Source organism: Podarcis tiliguerta, assembly GCF_965153285.1.
Source record: "Podarcis tiliguerta genome assembly, chromosome: 8".
Lineage (NCBI taxonomy): Eukaryota > Metazoa > Chordata > Lepidosauria > Squamata > Lacertidae > Podarcis > Podarcis tiliguerta.
This window is the reverse complement of record NC_139541.1, coordinates 29589409-29610391: the sequence shown is the minus strand read 5'-3', so window position 1 is coordinate 29610391 and position 20983 is coordinate 29589409. Positions and strand designations below refer to the sequence as shown.

At 46.1% G+C, this 20983-nt stretch overlaps 3 protein-coding genes across 8 annotated transcripts; all 3 read right to left on the bottom strand.

Annotated features, from left to right (window-relative positions):
* Positions 1-436: 436 nt before the first annotated feature.
* LOC310682774 (protein C19orf12 homolog) lies at positions 437-4966 on the bottom strand. 4 transcript variants are annotated; one of them, XM_083451993.1, is made up of 4 exons: positions 4787-4966; positions 4358-4434; positions 2227-2395; positions 437-838 (listed from the first exon to the last, which is right to left on the bottom strand). In XM_083451993.1, exons 3-4 carry the CDS (start codon positions 2384-2386, stop codon positions 573-575), a joined length of 426 nt encoding a protein of 141 aa, XP_083308119.1. In that variant the 5' UTR covers positions 2387-2395; positions 4358-4434; positions 4787-4966; the 3' UTR covers positions 437-572. The 4 variants fall into 4 exon arrangements, with proteins under 4 accessions (XP_083308119.1, XP_083308120.1, XP_083308118.1 ...); XM_083451994.1 differs by having other exon boundaries at positions 4801-4825; XM_083451992.1 differs by lacking the exon at positions 4787-4966 and adding an exon at positions 4524-4632.
* A 2257-nt stretch (positions 4967-7223) lies between these two features.
* On the bottom strand, positions 7224-13034 carry LOC310682771 (protein C19orf12 homolog). Of its 3 annotated transcripts, XM_083451988.1 has the most exons (4): positions 12733-13034; positions 12212-12289; positions 11004-11179; positions 7224-7966 (listed from the first exon to the last, which is right to left on the bottom strand). In XM_083451988.1, exons 3-4 carry the CDS (start codon positions 11164-11166, stop codon positions 7692-7694), a joined length of 438 nt encoding a protein of 145 aa, XP_083308114.1. In that variant the 5' UTR covers positions 11167-11179; positions 12212-12289; positions 12733-13034; the 3' UTR covers positions 7224-7691. The 3 variants fall into 3 exon arrangements, with proteins under 3 accessions (XP_083308114.1, XP_083308113.1, XP_083308115.1); XM_083451987.1 differs by having other exon boundaries at positions 12212-13034; XM_083451989.1 differs by having other exon boundaries at positions 11004-12289; positions 12939-13034.
* Positions 13035-13759: 725 nt separating this feature from the next.
* Positions 13760-18189, bottom strand: LOC310682773 (protein C19orf12 homolog). The gene is made up of 3 exons (XM_083451991.1): positions 17723-18189; positions 16716-16891; positions 13760-16029 (listed from the first exon to the last, which is right to left on the bottom strand). The coding sequence occupies exons 2-3, from the start codon at positions 16873-16875 to the stop codon at positions 15764-15766; spliced, it is 426 nt and encodes a 141-aa protein (XP_083308117.1). The 5' UTR covers positions 16876-16891; positions 17723-18189; the 3' UTR covers positions 13760-15763.
* Positions 18190-20983: the final 2794 nt, after the last annotated feature.

The following is a 20983-nucleotide window of genomic DNA, read 5'->3' as shown; positions in this document are numbered from 1 at the left end:
TATTAAACTAGCAACTGAATCTTCAGACTGGTGGGTTCTGGGTTGGTTGGTTTTTTGCAGGTGTGTTCTGTAACCCAACATTGCCACAGAAATACAGTGGTACCTCGGGTTAAGTACTTAATTCGTTCCGGAAGTCCATTCTTAACCTGAAACTGTTCTTAACCTGAAGCACCACTTTAGCTAATGGGGCCTCCCACTGCCGCCGCACCACTGGAGCACGATTTCTGTTCTCATCCTGAAGCAAAGTTCTTAACCTGAAGCACTATTTCTGGGTTAGCGGAGTCTGTAACCTGAAGCGTATGTAACCTGAAGCGTATGTAACCTGAAGCGTATATAACCCAAGGTACCACTGTAGTGCATTAGTGGTGGGTTTGTACTGGTGCTGTGCAAAACTCTCTGCATCCTTAACAAATAGTTCCTAATGACTCTTAAAGTGGTATTGTAGTCCTTTAATTGTGTCATCTCTGCAAAGCCTAGGACTTGCACCAAACATCCACAGTATAGTTGGCGGGATCTTCAGGCAGCATTGACTTCTCTATGTTGCTCTTCACAGATTGCTGCTCTTATGGTTTTTACTCTCCATACTTGATTGTAGCGCCAAGCTCCTTGGTGATGTAGTTTGTCACCACCATGAGCAATTTCTCTTGAACAGATGAGCTTCCCATGACCAGTGCTGTGAGCTGTGCCACATCCATCCAATCCATGTTCCTAACAATGGCCCGGACATCTTCATAAAGCTGTTTTTGCTCTCTTGGAGGCAGTTCCAGAATAATCTGAGGGACGGGCTTAAATTGTCCATTGGCCATTGAGGCTGCAATCAAGCCACCCAGTGCCCCACCTAGAAAAACAACACAGAGAGGTGTTTTAAGCCACCCTGCTCTCAAAGCATTACGCCTCTATCTAGAAAGCCTTTTTGCAGATTCAATCCTTCTGCTGCATTCATTCACTCACTCATGCACCCACACACCCCTTGTCTTCTATTGTGGAGATAGATTAGAGCAGGGGCCAGCAACCTTTTCCAGCCATGGGCCGGTCCACCGTCCCTCAGACCATGTGGTGGGCCAGACCATATTTTTTTGGGGGGGAGGGAAATGAACGAATTCGTATTCCCCACAAATAACCCAGAGGTGCATTTTAAATAAAAGCACTCGTTCTACTTGTGTAAAAACACCAGGCAGGCCCCACAAATAACCCAGAGATGCATTTTAAATAAAGGCACTCATTCTACTTGTGTAAAAACACCAGGCAGGCCCCACAAATAACCCAGAGATGCATTTTAAATAAAGGCACTCGTTCTACTAATGTAAAAACATGCTGATTCTCAGACCGTCTGTGGGTCGGATTGAGAAGGCAACTGGGCCGCATCCGGCCCACGGGCCTTAGGTTGCCTACTCCTGGATTTGAGCTCATAAACTTGAAAACCCAGCCAGTAGGCCCACTGAATTTACTGAACATGTGTTAGCCATGTCCTTTGACTACAAATATGGTCACGCTGAGTAGGATTAGCATTTGATACAACCTAAGTAACGAACCAGCTCTTGGGGGCTGCTTTTGGAAAGGAGAAATCCCTCAGAGTAAGGAAAGTTAGGAGTAAGCTAGAGCAGGGAGTTGAAAAACACATGGGGTGGCATTTGGGAGGTGTAGACGTTTTGCCCATTGACAGCTGTAAGGCGGAAATGGAACAGGGTGGAAGATAGAGGGGAAATAGCTCACTGGATTGAGAGGATTTCTGGTTCTGATCACATCCATCCCAAACTGCAATTTAGTGTTAGTTCAGTGTGTTTGTTCACCTCTGCCACCTCAAAAAATCCACTCTAGCTGTACTTGCACATAGTGCTACTCCAAACCGTGGTCTGCCACAAATGTGCTGTCTCCCAAGGAGCAGATTGCAGAGTCCTTTTAGCTCTGCGCGGCACAACAAGTAAGCCAGCCAGGATCATGATTTAGTGAAGCTGCCTTAGATTGACACCCTCTTTACTGCTTCCACTGACTAGCAGAGGCTCTCCAGGGTTTCAGGCAGAAGTCTCTCCTAGTCCTACCCTGGCAGGTGCTGGCAGTGGAACCTGGTACCTTCTGCTTTCCAGGCAGGTGCTCCTTCCACTGAGCCACAGCCTTTTCCCTTCCCTTCACCAGCCTGTGTTTCCGTATTCATTCACTAACGTTTTAGTTCAATGGCAAGATCATTTTGCACTGAGGTTTCCCTTTGATAAGGGAGCATGTTCTCACCCACTGCAAGTCCAACTGGTCCGCCCATCAAGCCTCCAGTGAAGGCACCCAAACCTGCCAGAAGTGCTCCTCGTCCCGAATGTTTGATGGCCGCCTTCATTCCCCGCACTTCAGATAGTCGGCACAGAAGTTGAATCACATCATTCACATTAATCGGCATTGTTTAGACCTTTAATTTTAAAAAAAAAAATGTACAGTGGTCACAACACATGCATGCACAATTCAACAACTTGTTTTAAAATTATACAGACAGAAAACACACACATAGTGTGCTGGGCAGCTGCCTTCCACTTTGAGTCAGGCCACTGGTCCATATAGCTCAGGGTTGCCTACACTGATTGGCAGTAGCCCTTCTGGATTACAGGCAGGGAGTTTTTGTTGGGAATTCCATTCCACCCTTTGCTGTAGATATGTGGGATTTCTCAGCGGCAAGGCTGAGAAGGGAGACTCTTCAGCTGGGGCCAAGCCAGCTGGCTTTCCTTCCCACGGTTCTAACAGTTTTCTCTTCCACACCTGGAGATGCAGGAAATTGAATGTGGGACCTTCTCCTTGCAAGGCAAATGTTCTACCACTGAGCCGCTTCCCCTCCCAGCTTCCCACAATATCTTAAGCTTGACAAGCCTCATGATTCATCTGTTGGTTTTGAACTGCAATGCTTTGGGCAAACCTTTTTGGGTCTTAGTTGCTGTTCTTTTCTCATATGCAGCCAGAGACCAAAGATCTACTCCCTGTTTTGATTGGAATGCAAGAAGATACAGTGGAACCTCGGTTGTCGAACGTAATCCATTCTGGAAGACCATTCGACTTACGAAACGCTTGACAACCAAGGCGCAATGGGCGGTCGGCAATTTCAATGGAGAAAATTGAGAAATGCGCCTCAGAAGCCATTTGACTTCAATGGTGCATTCGAAAATGGAAGCAATTACCTCTGGGTTTTCGGCATTCGAAAACCAAAACGTTTGGCTTCTGAGATGCTCGAAAACCAAGGTTCCACTGTACAAGGTTGCAATCAACAATCTTCTTCCACAGCTGCAAAGAAGAAGAGGAGGAGGAGGAGGAGGAGTTTGAATTTGACATCCCGCTTTATCACTACCCAAAGGATTCTCAAAGTGGCTAACATTCTCCTTTCCCTTCCTCCCCCACAACAAACACTCTGTGAGGTAAGTGAGGCTGAGAGACTTCAGAGAAGTGTGACTAGCCCAAGATCACCCAGCAGCTGCATGTGGAGGAGCGGAGACGCGAACCCGGTTCACCAGATTACGAGTCTACCGCTCTTAAGCACTACACCACACTGGCTCTCTTTGGTCTTGTTTTATGACCCATATTTTAGGCCTTCTGGCACCCCCATACTTCCATTTAATTTCTTGTTATCTTACAATACATTTCTGTGTGTGCTTAATAACCTCATTTATTATTGTCTTTGTTATTATTATTTGAACCTATTAATAGTGTGTGGGGGGGTTTAAAAACATAAGTCAGAGTTACTTGTAATCATACATTAAAACAAATATGAAATTAAAACAGAATAAAAACAAAAGGCAAAAAATGCATTCTTTTTTTTAAAAAATGTAAACAGCAAGACCACTGAAGGGGCCACAGACAATTAAAAACAAAGGTCTGGCAGAAAATAAACATTAATATTATTTTTTAGTTCATTGCAAGCAGAACTGCAACCTTCATGATTTAGTAATAGAATAAGGTGTAATACAAACCCTATGGGTGGTATTTGGTGTTAGCACTACTCTCGAGTTGACCCACTGAAATTACTGAGCATAAGTTAATCATGCATATTAACTTCAAAGGCTCTGCTCTGAGTAGGATTAGCACTGAATGCCATCCACAGAAACTTGAAAAAGGAATATAATGTGAAAAGTGAAATATTGCATTGCAACTAATTTTTTTAAAAAACACCCTACTCCTCTCCTTTTTCATAGCTCAATGAATAACAAATCCTACCTTGTTTCATTTAGCAGAATGCCCAGTAAAGGAGTCAGGCAGAAAACTAGGGCAGCGGTGCATGCATACAAGGGAGTAAGTCTCATTGATGTCAGTGGGCTTTACTTCTGAACAAACATGTTAATAAAGGAAACTCAATTAAAAATAGTTTAAGAGATTTTACAATATCACTCACGCAACAGCTTCTCTCCTAGAGGAACCTCTTCAGATAGAATAAGACAGCAAAATGGACCTTTTCAAGAGATCGTTCTTCTGGTTCAGGAAGCAGGCAAATTAAAAAATGAAAGTAAGCAACTTTGAATAAAACCTGACTTTCAGTTTAACAAAAACCCACTGCTCACAGTTTATTGCTAACCCAATCAAGCCTCAGACACGCCTCCTTTAATCAATTGGCTCCCTCTCTGCTCCTGTGTCTCACACAATCTTGTCAGTTTTAACTTCAAGGCTGTCCACATAAGAGTCACCTTTGCTCCTTCAGTTTCACCACACCCTAGAGTACAAAGGTTCTCCCCTTCTCAAATAATGCCTGGAATTCTCTCCCAGAATACCTAAGTCACACACCCACACACCCCCCCCGTGCTGTCAAATTCTTCTTGAAACCCACCTGGTCCAAGGTACCTTTTGCTTATCCTCCTAATCCTGGACTCCTGTGTCCTCTCCTGGGCACCACAAGTTAAGAAGGATATTGGCAAGCTGGAATGTGTGCTGAGAAGGTGGAGCAAGATGATAAAGGGCCTGGAAGCCAAGCCTTATGAGGAACTGTTGAGTTGCGTATGCTTAGCGTGGAGGAGGAGGAGGCTGAGAGGTGATAGGTTGCATCTTCAAATATCTAAAGGGATGTCACTTAGAAGATGGAGCAAGGTTGTGGGGTGGTTTCTAGCTGGGATAGTTGAATCTGCATTTCCTCCCTTCTAACCCTGTGAGTAGACACGGGTTACGAGAAGAAGGTGTCTGGACCAGGGATGAAGGAGGGGAAAGGACCTTCCATGCAAGTAATGGCAGGGAGTGGGAGGTCTGGAGGTGGGTGAAGGTATCCATTGGGGAGGAGGAGAGCTAGTTACATCAAAGCACTGGCTTCCTCTGTTTGCCCACCATATATCAGAATCTGTGAATGTTGACCAAGCAAATCCCTTGTCTGTCCAGAATAAAGCATCTATCATAAAGTTAGAAAGTTGGAAGGGGCCTCGATCATTGTCTAGTCCAACTCCCTTCATAGCAGAAATCACAGCTAAAGCATTCCTGACCGAGGACCATCCAAGCACCAGTGAAGGAGAGTCTACCGACTTCCTAGGTAGTCTGTCGAACAACTCTTACTGTTAGAGAGTTATTCCTAACATTTCATGGGAATCTTTTTTCTTGCCATTTGAATCCATTGGTTTAGGTCCGAGCCTCCGGAGGAAGAGAAAACAAGCTCACGCCATCTTCCATGTGACAGTCCTTTAGATATTTGACGATGGTTATCACATCTCCTATCCGTCTCCTCTAAATCCATGCTAAACATCCCCAACTCTCTCAACCATTCCTCATAAGGCTTGGTTGCCAGACCCTTGAGCATCTTGATCGCCGTCCTCTGCATGTGTTCCAGCTAATGCCCTCATGATTTGATTGTCAATGAGAGGGACAACCTGACATGTGTAACTGAGACCTGGGCAGATGTGCTCAGAAACGCTGTGTCATCAGCTCCATCGTGGACGAAGCTTTGGAGTTGATGCAAGGTGTCTTCCTTGGGTGTACAAAAAGGTCTCACCAAGGAGCTCAGAGTGGTGTACATGGTTCTTCCCCCTCCCCATTTAATCCACAGTGACTGGCCCAAGGTCACCCAGTGAACTTCATGGCTGAGTGATTTGAACCCTGGTCTCTGCCAGGTCCTTGCCCAGCACTCTATCCCACTACATCACTCTGGCATATGTGCAGTGCCTGCACTAAATCCTGGAAGGCTCTGCTTTCCCTTTAACCCATATTGGACTTCAGAAACTGAGTCAGTAAAGTCATACAGTACCACCTTATACATAAGTTAATGGAAAAGGGGGGTTCTCCTATCTCTCTGCCTCAACATCTTCATAAGTCTCGTCTTTGCTCCTGTAGCTTCACCCCACTCCTCAGTTCAATGGTTTCCTCTCTCCTCAACTACTTCCTAGAAGTCTCTCCTTGAAATCCCCCAACCACTGCTTTATCAAATTCTTCCACAAAGCCACCTTGGCCCATGAAGCATTCGGCTTCACCTGCAAATCCTCATCCCGATGTCGTGAGTTTCATGGCCAAGTGGGGAATTCAGACCCTGGTTTCTCCCAAAACCTAGCCCTGCACTCTGTCTACTATGTCTCTCTGGCATATGTGTGATGCCAAAGGGAGCTTTGCTCCCTTGCAAACAACAGCTTCACAGGAGCCATTCTTATCATGACCACAGCAGGGAAGAAAAGGGTTAAAATCCCTCCTCTGCACCACCAGCAGCAATTGTTGGCTTCATTCCCACCCCACAACCCAGTGACTGCAATTTGCATGCAACATGCAGATTTAAAAATAATAACAATGATGCCGACACTTTTATCGCCATGTCTGCTTTGGTTCAGAGACAAATGACCATAGCTAATCTCCCAAAGGGTTCTCTGCTCTGGTTGAAAGCAGCTTTCAGAAGTGTTTTGTAGCCTGGATAACAGGACCCTTGTACCTGGAGATGAGAGCAATCAAACACTGGAGCTACAGTCACTCCCCCAGTCTACAGGCAGACCCATATTTACATCACAGGAGATTGTCCAATGTGCCTTGCCTGCATTTGCAAGCATTTTAGTGTGGATTTCCCCTAATAAATATTTTGCTATGCAATTTTGACTAATATATGCATTTTTGCATACATTGGCTGGCTGGCTAGAGAACTTCATCACAAAATTTTGAGAAGCAAATTTCGAAGGACAGCTCACATATTAGTTCTGGAACGCAAATTAAAATGCAAATTCTATTAAAATGAAAACAAACTTGATTTCCCCCCTCATCCCTACACAGGAGACTTGTAAACAGTTTTTAAAACGCAATCACACCAAAGCTCACAAGGGGCAGATTTATTTGAATTCAGCTGCTAAGGAGGGGTGGAAACAGAAACTTTGTTTTTTCTATGTTCTTGGCACTCTGTTTCAAAAAGGCACGTTCCAACTCTGAACTTTTCTTTTTCTAATCAAGATTAGCGGGGAAATGGAAGAAAACAAGCATGTAAGGATAAAAATGGGAGACAAAAGGCACCCCGCACCAATGGATCTAGAGCTTTGCGTGCGCCATACATTTAAAGGACACCGCTTTCTCCCAAAATAATCCTAGGAACTGTAGTTTACTCCTCGCAGAGCTATAATTCCCCAGCAACCTTTTAAAAGCTACAGTTCCCAGGATTATTTTGGGGAAAGTCAAATGCTTTAAATGTTTGGTGTCTGCTTAGCCTAGGACCTGCACCACACATCCCCAGTGAGGCTGGTGGTATCTTCATCTGGCATCCGCTTCTGAATGCACACACATTGGTTTCGTCAAGGTTTCGTTTTGTCGAACTTGATTTCGGCTTTGAGTTCATTGGCGAGATAGTCCATCACCACCCCAATCAGTTGCTCTTGTATGGCTACATCCTTCATGATCAGGTTCATGAGCTGCACCACGTTCGGCCACTCCATGTCCTGGATGACTCGAAAGGCTATCTTGTACAGTTGCTGCTGCTTCGCGGGAGGCATTTCCCGAATAATCTGACGGGCAGGCTTAAATTGTCCAGCTGTCATCTGGGAGCCGACCAAGCCACCAACTGTACCCCCTAGAAAAGCCACACAGAGAAAAGTATTGTTTTGTAAGCCATCCTGCTTTGAAAGCTTTGCAGCCCGATCCAGAAAATCTTTTGCAGATTCAAGAGTTCTGGTATATCTATGCATTAATAATAATAATAATAATAATAATAATAATAATAATAATAAATATTCTGCCCATCTGGCTGGGTTGCCCCAGCTGCACATGCACATGCACATGCACAGGTACACACAACACACACCCCTTTGTCTTCTGGTATAGGTGAAGATCAGAGCCCAGAGGACCCTGCCTTGGAATGTTTCATTTCATACAAGGATTCTGTCCTGGTTCCCAGTTGCTGAGGAACAAGGACTTGAAGGAGGAGCCTTCCAATAGGATTTAATGTTTAGATCACCACAATATACATGCAAATCGCTAGCTTAACCTAATACAGGGCAATACACATACTTAATTCTGCATGCATCTACAACAAGGGCAGGTGATCTGCCTCCCAAAGCTTTGAATGTTGCTCTGATACTGACACACGCCCTTGCTATCCTATATATAGGAATAAGGCAGGCTCAGCTTAGCGTAGCAAGCATTTCTGCAATCTCTCACTTAGGTGGATTCATCTATTCCAGGCATAGGCAAACTCTGGCCCTCCAGATGTTTTGAGACTACAATTCCCATCATCACTGACCACTGGTCCTGTTAGCTAGGGATGGTGGGAATTGTAGTCCCAAACATTTGGAGGGCTGGAGTTTGCCTACGCCTGATCTATTCTTTCCTCTTTTGGTGCCTTCTGGATCTAGGTGATGAGGGAGGTGTCTCTGCCCCCCTCAGAAGTGGGCTACACCAATAAGACCAATGAATGTTAAAATGACATCAGATTGAATTTAAAAGGTTATTAGTATAAAAGTTGTAAAGTATAAAGATTTAAGGATTTAATATTTTAAAGAGACTAAGTTATACAAAAATGTTAAAACTATGACAAGGACTAACTGAGACAGAGGATAGGGATTTGCTGATCAAATAAGTGTTTTGGAATACAGTGAAGGGAGGTTTGGGGAAGTCGGGAAATAAGTAAATGAAAGAAATATTATAAAGATGGAATTGTTTTTATTAATGTTTTTTTCTTTTCTGATTTGTCTTGTATTATGTTGTTGTTCTATGTGTTTTTGTATTGTGTATCTCTTGTTTTTTTCCTATTTTTAGTTTAGTTTTGTTTTATATTTTGTGTAAAAAACCTAATAAAAATATTATAAAAATAAAACAGAAGTGGGCTACACCAACTGAACACCCCTCTCTGGAGAGGCCGGCCCCTCCCAGTGTCCAATGGCACTGGGGCTGGGGGCGCAACTGGCATTGTGCAAGTGTCAAAGAGAGGATCTGACAGCTGTAGAGAGGCAAGTGGTGACAGGGAAGGAGGTGGGGCAAGAGAGCAGGTTGAAGAAGCATCTCTCCCCTCCCCAGGATCCTCACTCTTAAAAGGTAAAGGGACCCCTGACCATTAGGTCCAGTCGTGACCGACTCTGGGGTTGCGGCGCTCATCTCGCTTTATTGGCTGAGGGAGCCGGCGTACAGCTTCTGGGTCATGTGGCCAGCATCACTAAGCAGCTTCTGGCAAACCAGAGCAGTGCACGGAAACACCGTTTACCTTCCCACCGGAGTGGTACCTGTTTATCTACTTGCACTTTGTGCTTTTGAACTGCTAGGCTGGCAGGAGCAGGGACCGAACAATGGGAGCTCACCCCGTCATGGGGATTCGAACTGCCGACCTTCTGATCCGCAAGTCCTAAGCTCTTTGGCTTAACCCGCATCCCTCACTCTTAGGCTGCCCCAATTCCAGCAGGGACCTACACATCCCACTGGCCCAGGTCATAGAAGCATAGAATTGCAGAGTTGGAAGGGACCCAGGGGGTCATCTACTCCAACCCCCTGCAATTCAGGTCCTCAGCAGTCCATCCATTTGCAAAGTTTGTTCCTTAAAAGTGAAGGAGACATTAGCATATTTAACACTGATCTCCTTGAGGGTCTATATACCCCAAACTTGACTCTTAAGAGTTAACCCCTCATTTAAAAAAAGAAATTAGCAAGATTTATATATACTGCTTAATTAGAAGAAGAAAAGATTCTCTAAGTGGTCTACATGACTAGGACTCTACTGTAGCCAATCCATTAGGCTATTAACAGAAGGGGATCAGTGGAGGCTGGCCCGTTACGGAGAATGGGGCACTGCCCCACCAGCAAATATCCACCTTTCTTTCAACCAGTCCTGCTATGGCTCTACATTTCATTGTCTCCACCTGCTGTTGATTGCCTTGCATTCTGCTCTACCAGTCCCAACAGACTTCAACCACCAATGTTAGATATTGCACACGGGACGTCTCTGCCTCTCTGTCTGGCAAGTACTCAACCACTGAGCTACAGCTCTCGCTCTGTAGAGCCTCAGAAGGACAAGACATTGCACCAAAGGTTCACTGGCCCTAGCGAAGCATGTTGTCCAAACCCAGAATCATGGTGGCACACTCTCCTTCTGAACCACGGGCAGCTACAGATTGTGGGTAAGGAAGAGAGAGATGAACCATGATCCTGGGTTAGGACAACACACTGAGCAGGGCTTAGCTGCCAAGCTAAAAGGACCAGGGAGAAACCAAGCAGCACTCGGAGTAGATAATCGTTTGGGCTCACTGTGATGTGTGAACCAGGTCTTTGACTGCCATTAATTCTGGGTGATTGTCCATGAAAGGAGTTAAGACTCCTTCCTGGACAGGAACACAGGAAACTGCCTTATACTAAGTCAAACCATGAGTCCATCTTGCTCAGTATCATCTTCTGCATTGATTGGCAGCAGCTCTCCAGGGCTTCGGGCAGCCCTAACTGGAGTTTCCAGGGATTGAACCAAGAACCTTCTGCCTGCAAGGCAGATGCTCTACCACTGAGCCACGGCCCTTCCCCAGCGCTAACCATAACATGTATGCCTCCATACCCATTCACTACCGCTTTAATTAAATAGGCAAGGCAATTTTGCGCTGAGATTTCCGGTTCATAAGGAAGCACATACTTACCTACTGGAATGCCAACTGGTCCGGTCAACAAGCCCCCAAACAGGGCCCCCAAACCTGCCGCAAGGGCAACTCGTTTGGGTTGCTTGGTGGCAGCCTTCATTCCCCATATATCAGATAGTCGGCCCAGAAGCTGCATCATCTCATTCACGGCAATTGGCGACATGTCTGGCTTATACCTTGAAAGCAGAAAGGAAGATCCACTTCAATGAGCATGCCCACAAGATGCTGCCATATACAGAGTCAGGCGATTTGGCGCATCTAGGAATGACTTGACATAGTATATGGTAGAATAGAGCTCCTAATGGAAGCAGCTCTGCACAGTTTCAGGCAGGGAGCCTCTCCCAGCCCTGCTTGGAGATGCTGGGAGCTGAATCTGGGACCTTCTGCATGCAAAGCAAGCCCTCTAAAATGAGAGCCTTTTTCTTCTAGACACCCCACAGTATCTGCTGCTGAACAAGTCTCATGACTCTTCCCTCGGTATTGAACCACATTGCTTGGGATGAATATAGTTGGTCATATTTGCCATGTTTTTCTCTGTCACAACCACAGACCTAGAAATCCGCTTCTTGCATTGTACTCGACTAAGTCCTACTTGGAGAAGGCCCACTGAAATTCATGAATGAAATGAGGCATGTCTATCACCTTCAGTGATTCTCCTCTAAGCAGGACAAGCACTGAATACCACCCCTTGTTTAGACTGGCATACAAAACCCAACATTGCAGACAATAACCCATTTATACTGGTGCCAAAAAAGGTGTATATTGCCTTATGGTTCTCATATTTTCGAGGCTTCTCACACCCCATGCCTCCATTTAATTTACAGTCTTACAACACAGTTCATGGGGGCTTACGCCCAACTGCAGGTAAAACTGCAACCTTTGCAATTTAGTAAGATAATTAGTTGTCAGGGTATGGGCGTGTCTTTATTTGCTATAATCAAGAACTCTCAAAAAGAAATATAATCTGAAAAGGTGAAACTAAGCCAAACAAATCTCCCTTCCCCCTTTGTGTCTCAATAAATAGCAAATCCTATCTTGTTTCCTTTACCAGAAAGCCCATTAAAGAGGTTAAGGTCAATAGCTAAGACAGCAGCACATTTACAGGGGTGAAAACCTCATTGAAGTCAGAAGTCCTCACTTCCAAGTAAACGTGTTTAGGAAACATATAAGTAATATTAATAGCTTAAGAGAGTTACAATATCACTTACCCAATTGCCTGACTCCTAAAGAAAACTTCTTTGGCTACAATATTTCCACAAACTGGATCACTTCAGGAGATGGTTCTTCTAATTCAGGATGCAAATGAGGAAATGAACCTGAGCAGCTTTGTAGAAAATCCCACATTCAGTTTTTCAAAAACAGGTGCTCCTCTTTGCTGACCCAATCAAGGTTGTGCCTGAGCAGCTTTGTAGAAAACCCCGCCTCCTTAAATCAAACCCTGCATTGGCTTCCTGCCTGTACCTGTATCCAGCACAGTCTTCAGCCTTACCTTGGAGCCACTCAGTCCTTAGCCATGCTGCTGTTAGCTCCCCCACTTCCAATATCTTCACTGGTCTCTAGAGTCTTACCTTTGCTCCTTAGACTTCACCAGGTTCCTCAGTCCAGAGGTTTCTTCCAGCCTCAAGAAATCCCACCAGCCCTGTCTTGCCAATTTGGAATTATCTTGCAGAAGACCTTGATGGTGCCACCCCTTTCCCACCTGCCTAATCAAATAATTCCTCAGACTCACCTGTCCTATGGAGCCTTTTGCTTAACTGCCCAATCTCCATCCTTCTGGTATGATTAATTTTACCCATTGTTTTGTTTTGTTTTTTGTTTAATCAAAACTGTAACACCGGAAGCTGCCTTTAGAAGCCCTAAGCGCTGAAAAGATCATGTCGTCTCCCCGCTCTCTATATGCAATTCAAAATAAAAACAATAAACAAAACAACTTACACAGTGTATTCTGTTTTTCTGCATATATAGATTAGAAAGGGGAAAGAAACAAAGTTTGTATAACTCATAAGAATAAATCTTTAATAATAAAACATCAATTTACAGTGGTGCCTCGCAAGACGAAAAGAATCCGTTCCGCGAGTCTCTTCGTCTTGCGGTTTTTTTCGTCTTGCGAAGCAAGCCCATTAGCGGCTTAGCGGATTAGCGCTATCAGCGGCTTAGCGGGCTTAGCGGATCAGCTGATAAGCGGCTTAGCGGATCAGCTGATAAGCGGCTTAGCGGATCAGCTGATAAGCGGCTTAGCGGATCAGCTGATAAGCGGCTTAGCGGATCAGCTGTTAAGCTGCTTAGCAGCTTGGGGAAAAGGGGGGGAAAGGAAAAAAACCCCGCAGGAACTCGCAAGACATTTTCGTCTTGCGAAGCAAGCCCATAGGAAATTCATTTTGCGGGTTTTCCGTCTTGCGAGGCATTCGTCTTGCGGGGCACCACTGTATTACTAAGCTTGATAGGATCTGATTTCTTTCCATTATTTCCATCTATGTTGACAGAGCATCTGGCTCCAGGTTTAGGAGGGCCTTTGGAAAAGGCACCCTCCATGATGACAAGATTCAGTAAGTCAGCTTTCTATGTTCCTATGCAATCAGAATTGAAAGTGAGGCTGTGCGCATTCTACCCAAATTTCAAGCCAGGGCAAACTCAAACAGATCGGTATCACACGTGGCTTTTAATTGTGTGTTTTTTGTCTCCAAAGGCAGGTGAATCAGCTGTCATGCAAACACACGCTATATAATAGTTTTTAAAAAAACAGATCTACCTCTGAGTTTCAGTATGATAATTTATTTATTTCCAACACACACACACAAAACTAAGATAATGCTACATTATTGGCTCTGTATGTTGCATCTTCAAAAAAGGCACCTTGAGGCTTCAAAGTTTTATTTTTCTCCGACAGCAAAAGGAAACATGATTGATTTTTAAAGTAGCAAAAGTCCCTAATGGCACAGTCCTGGGATTCCTGAGTGATTGCACCAGGGGCCATGCAATATTTCAGACCTCCACCTTGGAGAAAATTGATAGAAAGGAGGAGAGGGCTGTCAATGGCTATTAGCCATGATTGCTCCACCTCCATTGACAGAGTCAACAATGCATCTGGGTACCAGTTGCTGGAAACCACAGGAGGGGAGAAGGCCCTAGTGGTCGGGTCCTGCTTGTGGGTTTTCCCCTTGAGGCATCTGGTTGGCAACTGTGAGAGCAGGACGCAGGACTAGATGGGCCACTGGCCTGATCCAGCAGGCTCTTCTTATGTTCTTCGAGAAGTTTTTTCTGTTTCTCATATACTAGAACCAGAGAACCATCCAATAAAGTTGAACATATACCTACTGGATCACCTTATCCCATGTTCCCCATTGTCAACTTCAATCAGCGGAACTGGCACGATAGGTGCCACGTAATACCCATTCCGCATTTGCAAGAACTTTATCATTTAGCGTGGCAGTACCTATACTTTGGAACTCCCTGCCTCTTGATATCAAGCAGGCGCCTTCACTGTACTCTGTTTGGTGCCTGCTTAAAAAATAATTATTTATTTAGACACCCCTACCCAGATCCTTAGAAAGCAGAGGTGAATATTAGTATTTTGCTATTTTGACTTTATGTTTTAAACTATTGTTGTAATTTTTACTTGGTTTTTCAAAATATTTTTGTAAACCACTTTGAGGTTTTACAATCAAGCGGTGTATAAATTTTATGAAATACATACATGAACATTGGAAGATTCAGGGTAGACAAAAGAAAATGCCCCCCCCTTCCAGATAGCAACTAGTTAATCTGTGGAACTCACTTCCATGAGATGTAACAATGACCATCAAAAAAAAAAAAAGAAATTAATGGAGGGATATCAATAGCTACTACTCATAGTGGCAGAGTAGCACCTTCAGCATCAATGCGAGATGTCCATCTCTATATATGTTGTTGTGGGTATAGGGTGGGGTGGGGTCACTCTGGATGATGCCCTGAGCCCCTTCCAGTTCTTAGGATCCCGTATCTGTGTGGGTTGAAGGTATAAGGGGGCAAGCTTGCCGAACCCCTATATTAAGGTAATGGCCTTGGCTAGCTAGTTACCAAAGAAGCATTACCAAAGAAGGTGCTCTGTGCCATAGAACAAATGGGAGGGTTGCCAGTTTTCCCCCCATGTGTGGGTGTGTCCGTGGATTTGGACTTCTGTGGATATCTCTGATGCACCCAGCTTACACGGCAAAGTGTTTCATTGCACATTGTGAATGGCCTATCCCATAATAGCAGCAAGCTTCATTCATGCCAACAGAATTCTGTTGTGAGCTCCATTTAACCAGAGACATCTAAACCAGGATGATCCCTTTGTCAGCATTATTCAGTTAGGACGCCAGATAGATAAGCACTACACCGCCACACACACACACACACACACACACACACACAACCAGCTACCGCAGGACTGCCGCAGGCACTTGCCGGTCCTAGTAGCCACAAGTGGTCAACTTCCAGTGAACATAATTCTCTATGTGCGTATACATGTCCTCTCGCGAGTTGACACGAGGCCTGAAACTGAGGTATCCACAGCAGCCAGAGCGATGATAACGATATAGAAAGGCAGAGGCTCATCAAACCACTAGAAACACTATTCTGAGATTGGTTTGAAGAACAGACGTTAAGAGTGTCACAATCTCCAGTTGCAATGGGAAAATCATTGATCCAAACAGATTTAAGATATTCTCCATGTTACCAAAAAAAAAAAGGGGGGGGGAGGAGAGAAGTCTACTTAAGCACGCTCAATTTCACATCAGACCCTAGTTTTCATACTTGATTTCGGCTCTAAGCTCGTTGGTGATGTAGCTCGTCAGCATGCAAAGCAACTGCTCTTGGATGGCTCTGTTGCCCATGACCAGGGCTATGAGCTGCGCTGTATCAGTCCAGTCTAAATTCCCAATGATGGCGTAGGCGTTGTCGTACAGCCGCTGCTGCTCCACAGGAGGCAGTTCCAGGATGATCTGAGGGATGGGCTGAAACTGCCCAGAGGTCATCCAGGCGCCAAGCAAGCCCCCAACAGCGCCCCCTAGGAAAGCAGCACAGAAATGTATTTTAAGCCACACGTCGCTCACCAATGCCAAACACCCCCATGTGGCAAATCATGTGCAGATGCACAGAATCCAGGGTGCAAACCTCCTGATGGGGATGATGACCAGAATTTGGCTTTAGGGTGTTTTGTTTCACATATTGGTTGCTGATTATTAAGGCTGCAACCCTAACTTTGGAGTCAGCCCCCTTGACCTTGACAGGCCTTATTTTTGAGTGGACATGGTTAGGCTTGTGCTATGGATTTATTGCTGCCACCCCATCTTGCAGGGCTGGTTTTTCGTTTCCTGTTTTTGAGCAAAATCAGGTTATTAACATTCTAATTCGCTTGTTCCCCAAAGTGGGCAAAATTCCTCCCCCAGGAATTGTTAAGAGGCAAGTGCAGGGCAGCGCTGGAAGAGTAAAAGACTATCAGACTTTTGAAAAGCTGGTATCACTGGACCAAGGACATGGACTTTGCTGAATTAACAAAAAACAAATAGTTTCAATTGGATTTTGAATACATGTGCAATTTGTTGTTGCCGTTTTGAATTTGATAGTGCCATGCAAGCCACTATGGAGTCAAGTTGGGTTGCGGGGTCCGAAAAAGTTTGGGAATCGCTAGCTCTAAAGCAAAACGGCAAGGTAGTTTCTACAGACCCTCTGCAAAAAGAGAGCCTCACTTACCGACGGCTATGCCAGGCGGGCCGCCCACCAAGCCTCCCAAGAAAGCAGTTGCCCCAGCCACGATTGCTCCTCGCCCCGAATGCTTGAAGGCCGCCCTCATTTTCCGCTCTTCAGACACATGGCATAGGAGCTGCATGACGTCGTTCACGCTGACAGGCATCTTGCGTAGCTCACACCTTGAAAGCATATGGAAAGGTAAAGGTAAAGGGACCCATGACCGTTAGGTCCAGTTGCGGGTGACTCTGGGGTTGCAGTGCTCATCTCCCTTTACTGGCTGAGGGAGCCGGCGTTTGTCCACAGACGGGTCATGTGGTCAGCATGACTAAGCCGCTTGTGCAATCCAGAAACTCCCAGCTTTGCAAAAAAAAAAACAAAAAACCTTTCGTGGGATTGATGCCCTTACACAAAAAGATTGCTTCACGGGCATGATCACAGAAGTGATCTCACCCCCAAACCACAGGAGACTATTGCGATTCGAACATCTGCTCTGAAACCCAGCCACACCTGAGGTCCTTCATAGCGGATTCAGATTCCTTTGATTTTTGCAGGGATTAAGAACCCACCGGTTGTCTGCATATTGGGGGGTCCCCCCCCCTCGTTTGATAGAAACCGCTCTGGCTTCCTTCTTATTCGCCCCGCCAGAGATTTTGCATGAGCCACGCTGCCTGTCAAAACAACCACGTCCGGGGCGTCTGTCGTTCAGCCCCCGCCCTCCCTTTCCAAGTACCAGGCAAGGATCTTTGCACTACGAGAAATCTCGGCTGTAACAAGTCCCTCCCTGCTTTTCAGTCCACAGCCTCCAGCGGCGGACAGACAACTGGCCACGCATTGCTAGCTAAGGTCTTTCTGTTGTCATCAGCGGGGTCAAAGCAAGAGAAATCCGTAGTGTTTAGCCGTGATTTTCAGAGAAGCATTGCTGATCGCTCAGAATCGCTGCGCGCTTCATGCAAAAAGGAGGGTCCTAGTCCACGTAAGCTGCTAGTCCGCAAGCCTAAACTCTCACTTACCTGAGAGGAAGCCCTTTTAACCAGCCTGGAAAGGCTTGCCCTGGAAACCCGTTAGTCCTTGCGAATGTGCTTCTTTAATTTTTGGACTACAATTCCCAGCACGCAAAGCCGTGAGCAAGGGGTGATGGGAGATGTAGTCGGCGCCTTTGCAAAGCGGCCTCGGAGGGGATGGGGAGCCCCTTCCGTCCAGCCCCGGCAGGCAAACAGGGCGCTTTCCTCGAGTCTCTCCCCAACCCCCTTTGCAAACTCCTACTCTCCGCCCCGGGGCCATGCAATTCGCCCCCGGATCCGGAAGCCTTTCTCCCTCGGCCCGGGTCTGCGCGCACAACTCCGTCTCGACCCAGCCGGGTCTCCGAGGTCGCTCCCGCCCAGCCCCGGGGGATCAGAGAGGGCGGATCTGGGCCTCGCTTTGCGTCCCGACGCACAGCCACGGTTGCAACTGCACCGAGCTTGCTCAAGTTTCCGAAATGTCGGCGGGTCTGGGGCACGGATATATAGGGCTAGCGTGTCTTTCTCCTGTGCCGCTGTCAGGGCTCCTGTGCTTGCAACAGCTGCTTTTTAACAGGCAGGCGTTCTGCAGGTGAAGAGCTTTGCGGCTGCGCCTCCTGAGTCCCGGTGTGCCAGAGGCGCCGGAAGAAGCGGAAAGCTTTTGCAGAGAAGGATTAAATCTGTCCGCTTTCCACACGCGCCTCCTTCCTCGTTTTGCCTTGGAAATGCTTAGGGTGGACGTCTCCCCTCCCCTTTGGAAAATAATAATACTTTATTATAGATAGGCAATACATATTTATTCAATAAATATATTAGCTTTAAATATGTTAAGTATATTAACACACACATATGATAAGTGTTGTTGTTTTTAATGTCTTGCCCACCCTTTATCAGCAAACCCAGGGGAAGTTTACGACAATTTAAATTCCAGTATGAATAAACGTGTTTCCATTTGTTTTCTTCCTTTAAAGCTGTCTCTCCTGCCTTCCCAAGCAACTCGAATTTCATGCTAAACTCTTTCTGCTTATGCTTATATATACTGTAGTATCTAGCAACCTTCCACATACATGATCTTATTGATCCTTAAAACGGCCCTGCAAGGTACGCACATATTATCATTATTATATCACAAGGATCAGGAGCTGCTGAGAGACAAGATTTAGGGTGCTTGGAGGTCTGTGGTCCTGGGCGTCGGATGACTCCAGGGGGTCGTACACTCGGTGGGGTGGGGCCAGCAAAGTGGAGTTTTTTAGCTGCCTCAATTGCAACTTTTAGCTGCCTCAATTGCAACATCAGTATTGTCCGCTGCCCTGAGGCCATTTATCTTGCGGATTTCCTCAATGGTCAGTATTGTAATCCTAGGGCTCTTTAAGCCTTCCCTTCTGTTTCTTTCTGTCAGTTCACATTCTTGCGTTGTGCTGCTTCTAGCCAGCTCTGCTTTTAAAAGGTTCTACATACTGGAACACTCTTTCAGACTGTCTGCTTGTCCACTTCAACTGATTCTGAATTCTTCATTCTCCATACCACCTTCCTCTTCTCTTTTCTCCTGTCTTTTCTTCCTCAGTCTCTTTGCTTTGGGGGTTGGGTAGGGGGAACCTCATTTAGCCCTGGTGCAGTTGCTGCATAGGGTGGGGGGGGGGGCTAAGTATTCCTCCCTCCTTTTCTTTTCCTGGGTCTGGCAAGACTGCTGGTTTTTTTTCCTAACTTGTACTTGCTGCCATACTGGGCACAGTTTGGCATGGCACGGGTAATCACAGTTCTACTTTTCCTAAGCCATGGGGGACGGTCAGGAACTTCACATAAGTGTTGAAGTCTATTTTTTTCTTCAGGTTTTTGATACTCGGATACACTCCCTCCTCCTCCTAACGTTATTTCTCTCACTCAGTCACAGACCACACGTTGCTTCCAACGTCTCACACACTCAAAACATTCACTGGAGTGTCCCCACATGCACATTAAGAAAAACCCATGCACCTCCCCCAATCCCCTTTTTACCAAAACCAAACAACCAACCGGCAGCGCTTCACGACTTCGACCGGGGCCCAAGAGCACTTTTTTTTTTTTTTACTGCTTCTTCTGGGCACAAAACCAACAACCAACCACAACCGGCAGCGCTTAGACTTCGACCGGGGCCCAGCAGCACCCTTTTTGCTGCTTTTCTGGGCAAAACCAAAACCAGTGGCACCTTTTACTGCCCTACTGGTGGAGCTGATCAAACTCTCTTTGCTCCCACCTATCCCTGTGGAGCTTACCTTTTTCCTCGAGGTACCTTCTTTCTGCACGGCCGTTGCTTTTTCTCCGGTCCTTGCAGTGTGTCCACTCAGGAACGGGTGGCAATTCCTCCCACGAACTTGGCAGGATGTGCACTGGAACTGCTGACACGAACCGAGCTGTTCACCGCAGGGACGCCTTGAACCCACATCCCTTATCCTCAGGGAATCTGTTTTTCCCGGCCAAACAGACCAAGAAATGTAGCCTTATGAGGCTTTGCCCTCGGGTGGGAAAAATATTGCGCCCGGGAAAGGGAAGTGGGAGTCAACAGAACCTCAAGGAATAGTTTCGGAGAAAAGGCTTTATTTCTACCATCCATGAACTGGTAGAAGGAGCAAGTGTGATAAGTCACAAAAAGCATGCACGAGTTCACAATCATGTGCACAAGCATATATACCCCTTTCTAGTTCCCTCCCCCTTTCTCCTCCCTCAGGAGTCCTGCCCCATGTTGAGGTTCCTGAGCATGTACAGAAAGCTGTCTTGGGAAAGGGGGGGGGAGCATGTACAGAAAGCTGTCTGGGGAAAGGGGCGGGGGAGTTTCAGAGTGTTCAGATATGTTTCAATCTCTTGTTCTGGCATGGTTCCCGGACAGAAAGCAAGTTGCAATGTGGTTCTTTAGCAAGGCCAGAAGGCATGAGAAAGACCTGAGAAACAATGTACTGTTCTCTACCTTTGTTACAGCAGAGCGGAATGTTTCTGATGCTTAGCTGCTGAGAAAATGATTTTGAGAAGCTTTGAGCCTGCTTGGGGGGGGGGGAGTGACTTCGGGCCTAGGTGAGGTCACCTGTCCTCACCTTCATTCCTTCAATAGAACCGGAGAGTTGTTGGAAGGGACCTTGAGGAGTCATCAAGTCCAAATCCTGCTGCTTAAATGCAGGCTCCATTATGCAGGATGTGACCTGGAGTCTTTGCTGGCCTGATGCGCCCCGCCCCGCCGCCCCCGCAGATGTAGTTGGGTCACTTCGCATACAAAAAAATGGAGGGCGGGGAGCACACCAGGAA

Excerpts from the sequence above, each read along its gene's own strand:
- LOC310682773 (XM_083451991.1), bottom strand. The coding sequence starts at position 16,875 with ATGCCTGTCAGCGTGAACGACGTCATGCAGCTCCTATGCCATGTGTCT. Across the intron at positions 16,030-16,715 it reads CCCGCCTGGCATAGCCGTCG|GGGGCGCTGTTGGGGGCTTG; the intron begins GTAAGTGAGGCT and ends CTGCTTTCCTAG.
- LOC310682774 (XM_083451993.1), bottom strand. The coding sequence starts at position 2,386 with ATGCCGATTAATGTGAATGATGTGATTCAACTTCTGTGCCGACTATCT. Across the intron at positions 839-2,226 it reads ACCAGTTGGACTTGCAGTGG|GTGGGGCACTGGGTGGCTTG; the intron begins GTGAGAACATGC and ends TTGTTTTTCTAG.
- LOC310682771 (XM_083451987.1), bottom strand. The coding sequence starts at position 11,166 with ATGTCGCCAATTGCCGTGAATGAGATGATGCAGCTTCTGGGCCGACTA. Across the intron at positions 7,967-11,003 it reads ACCAGTTGGCATTCCAGTAG|GGGGTACAGTTGGTGGCTTG; the intron begins GTAAGTATGTGC and ends TGGCTTTTCTAG.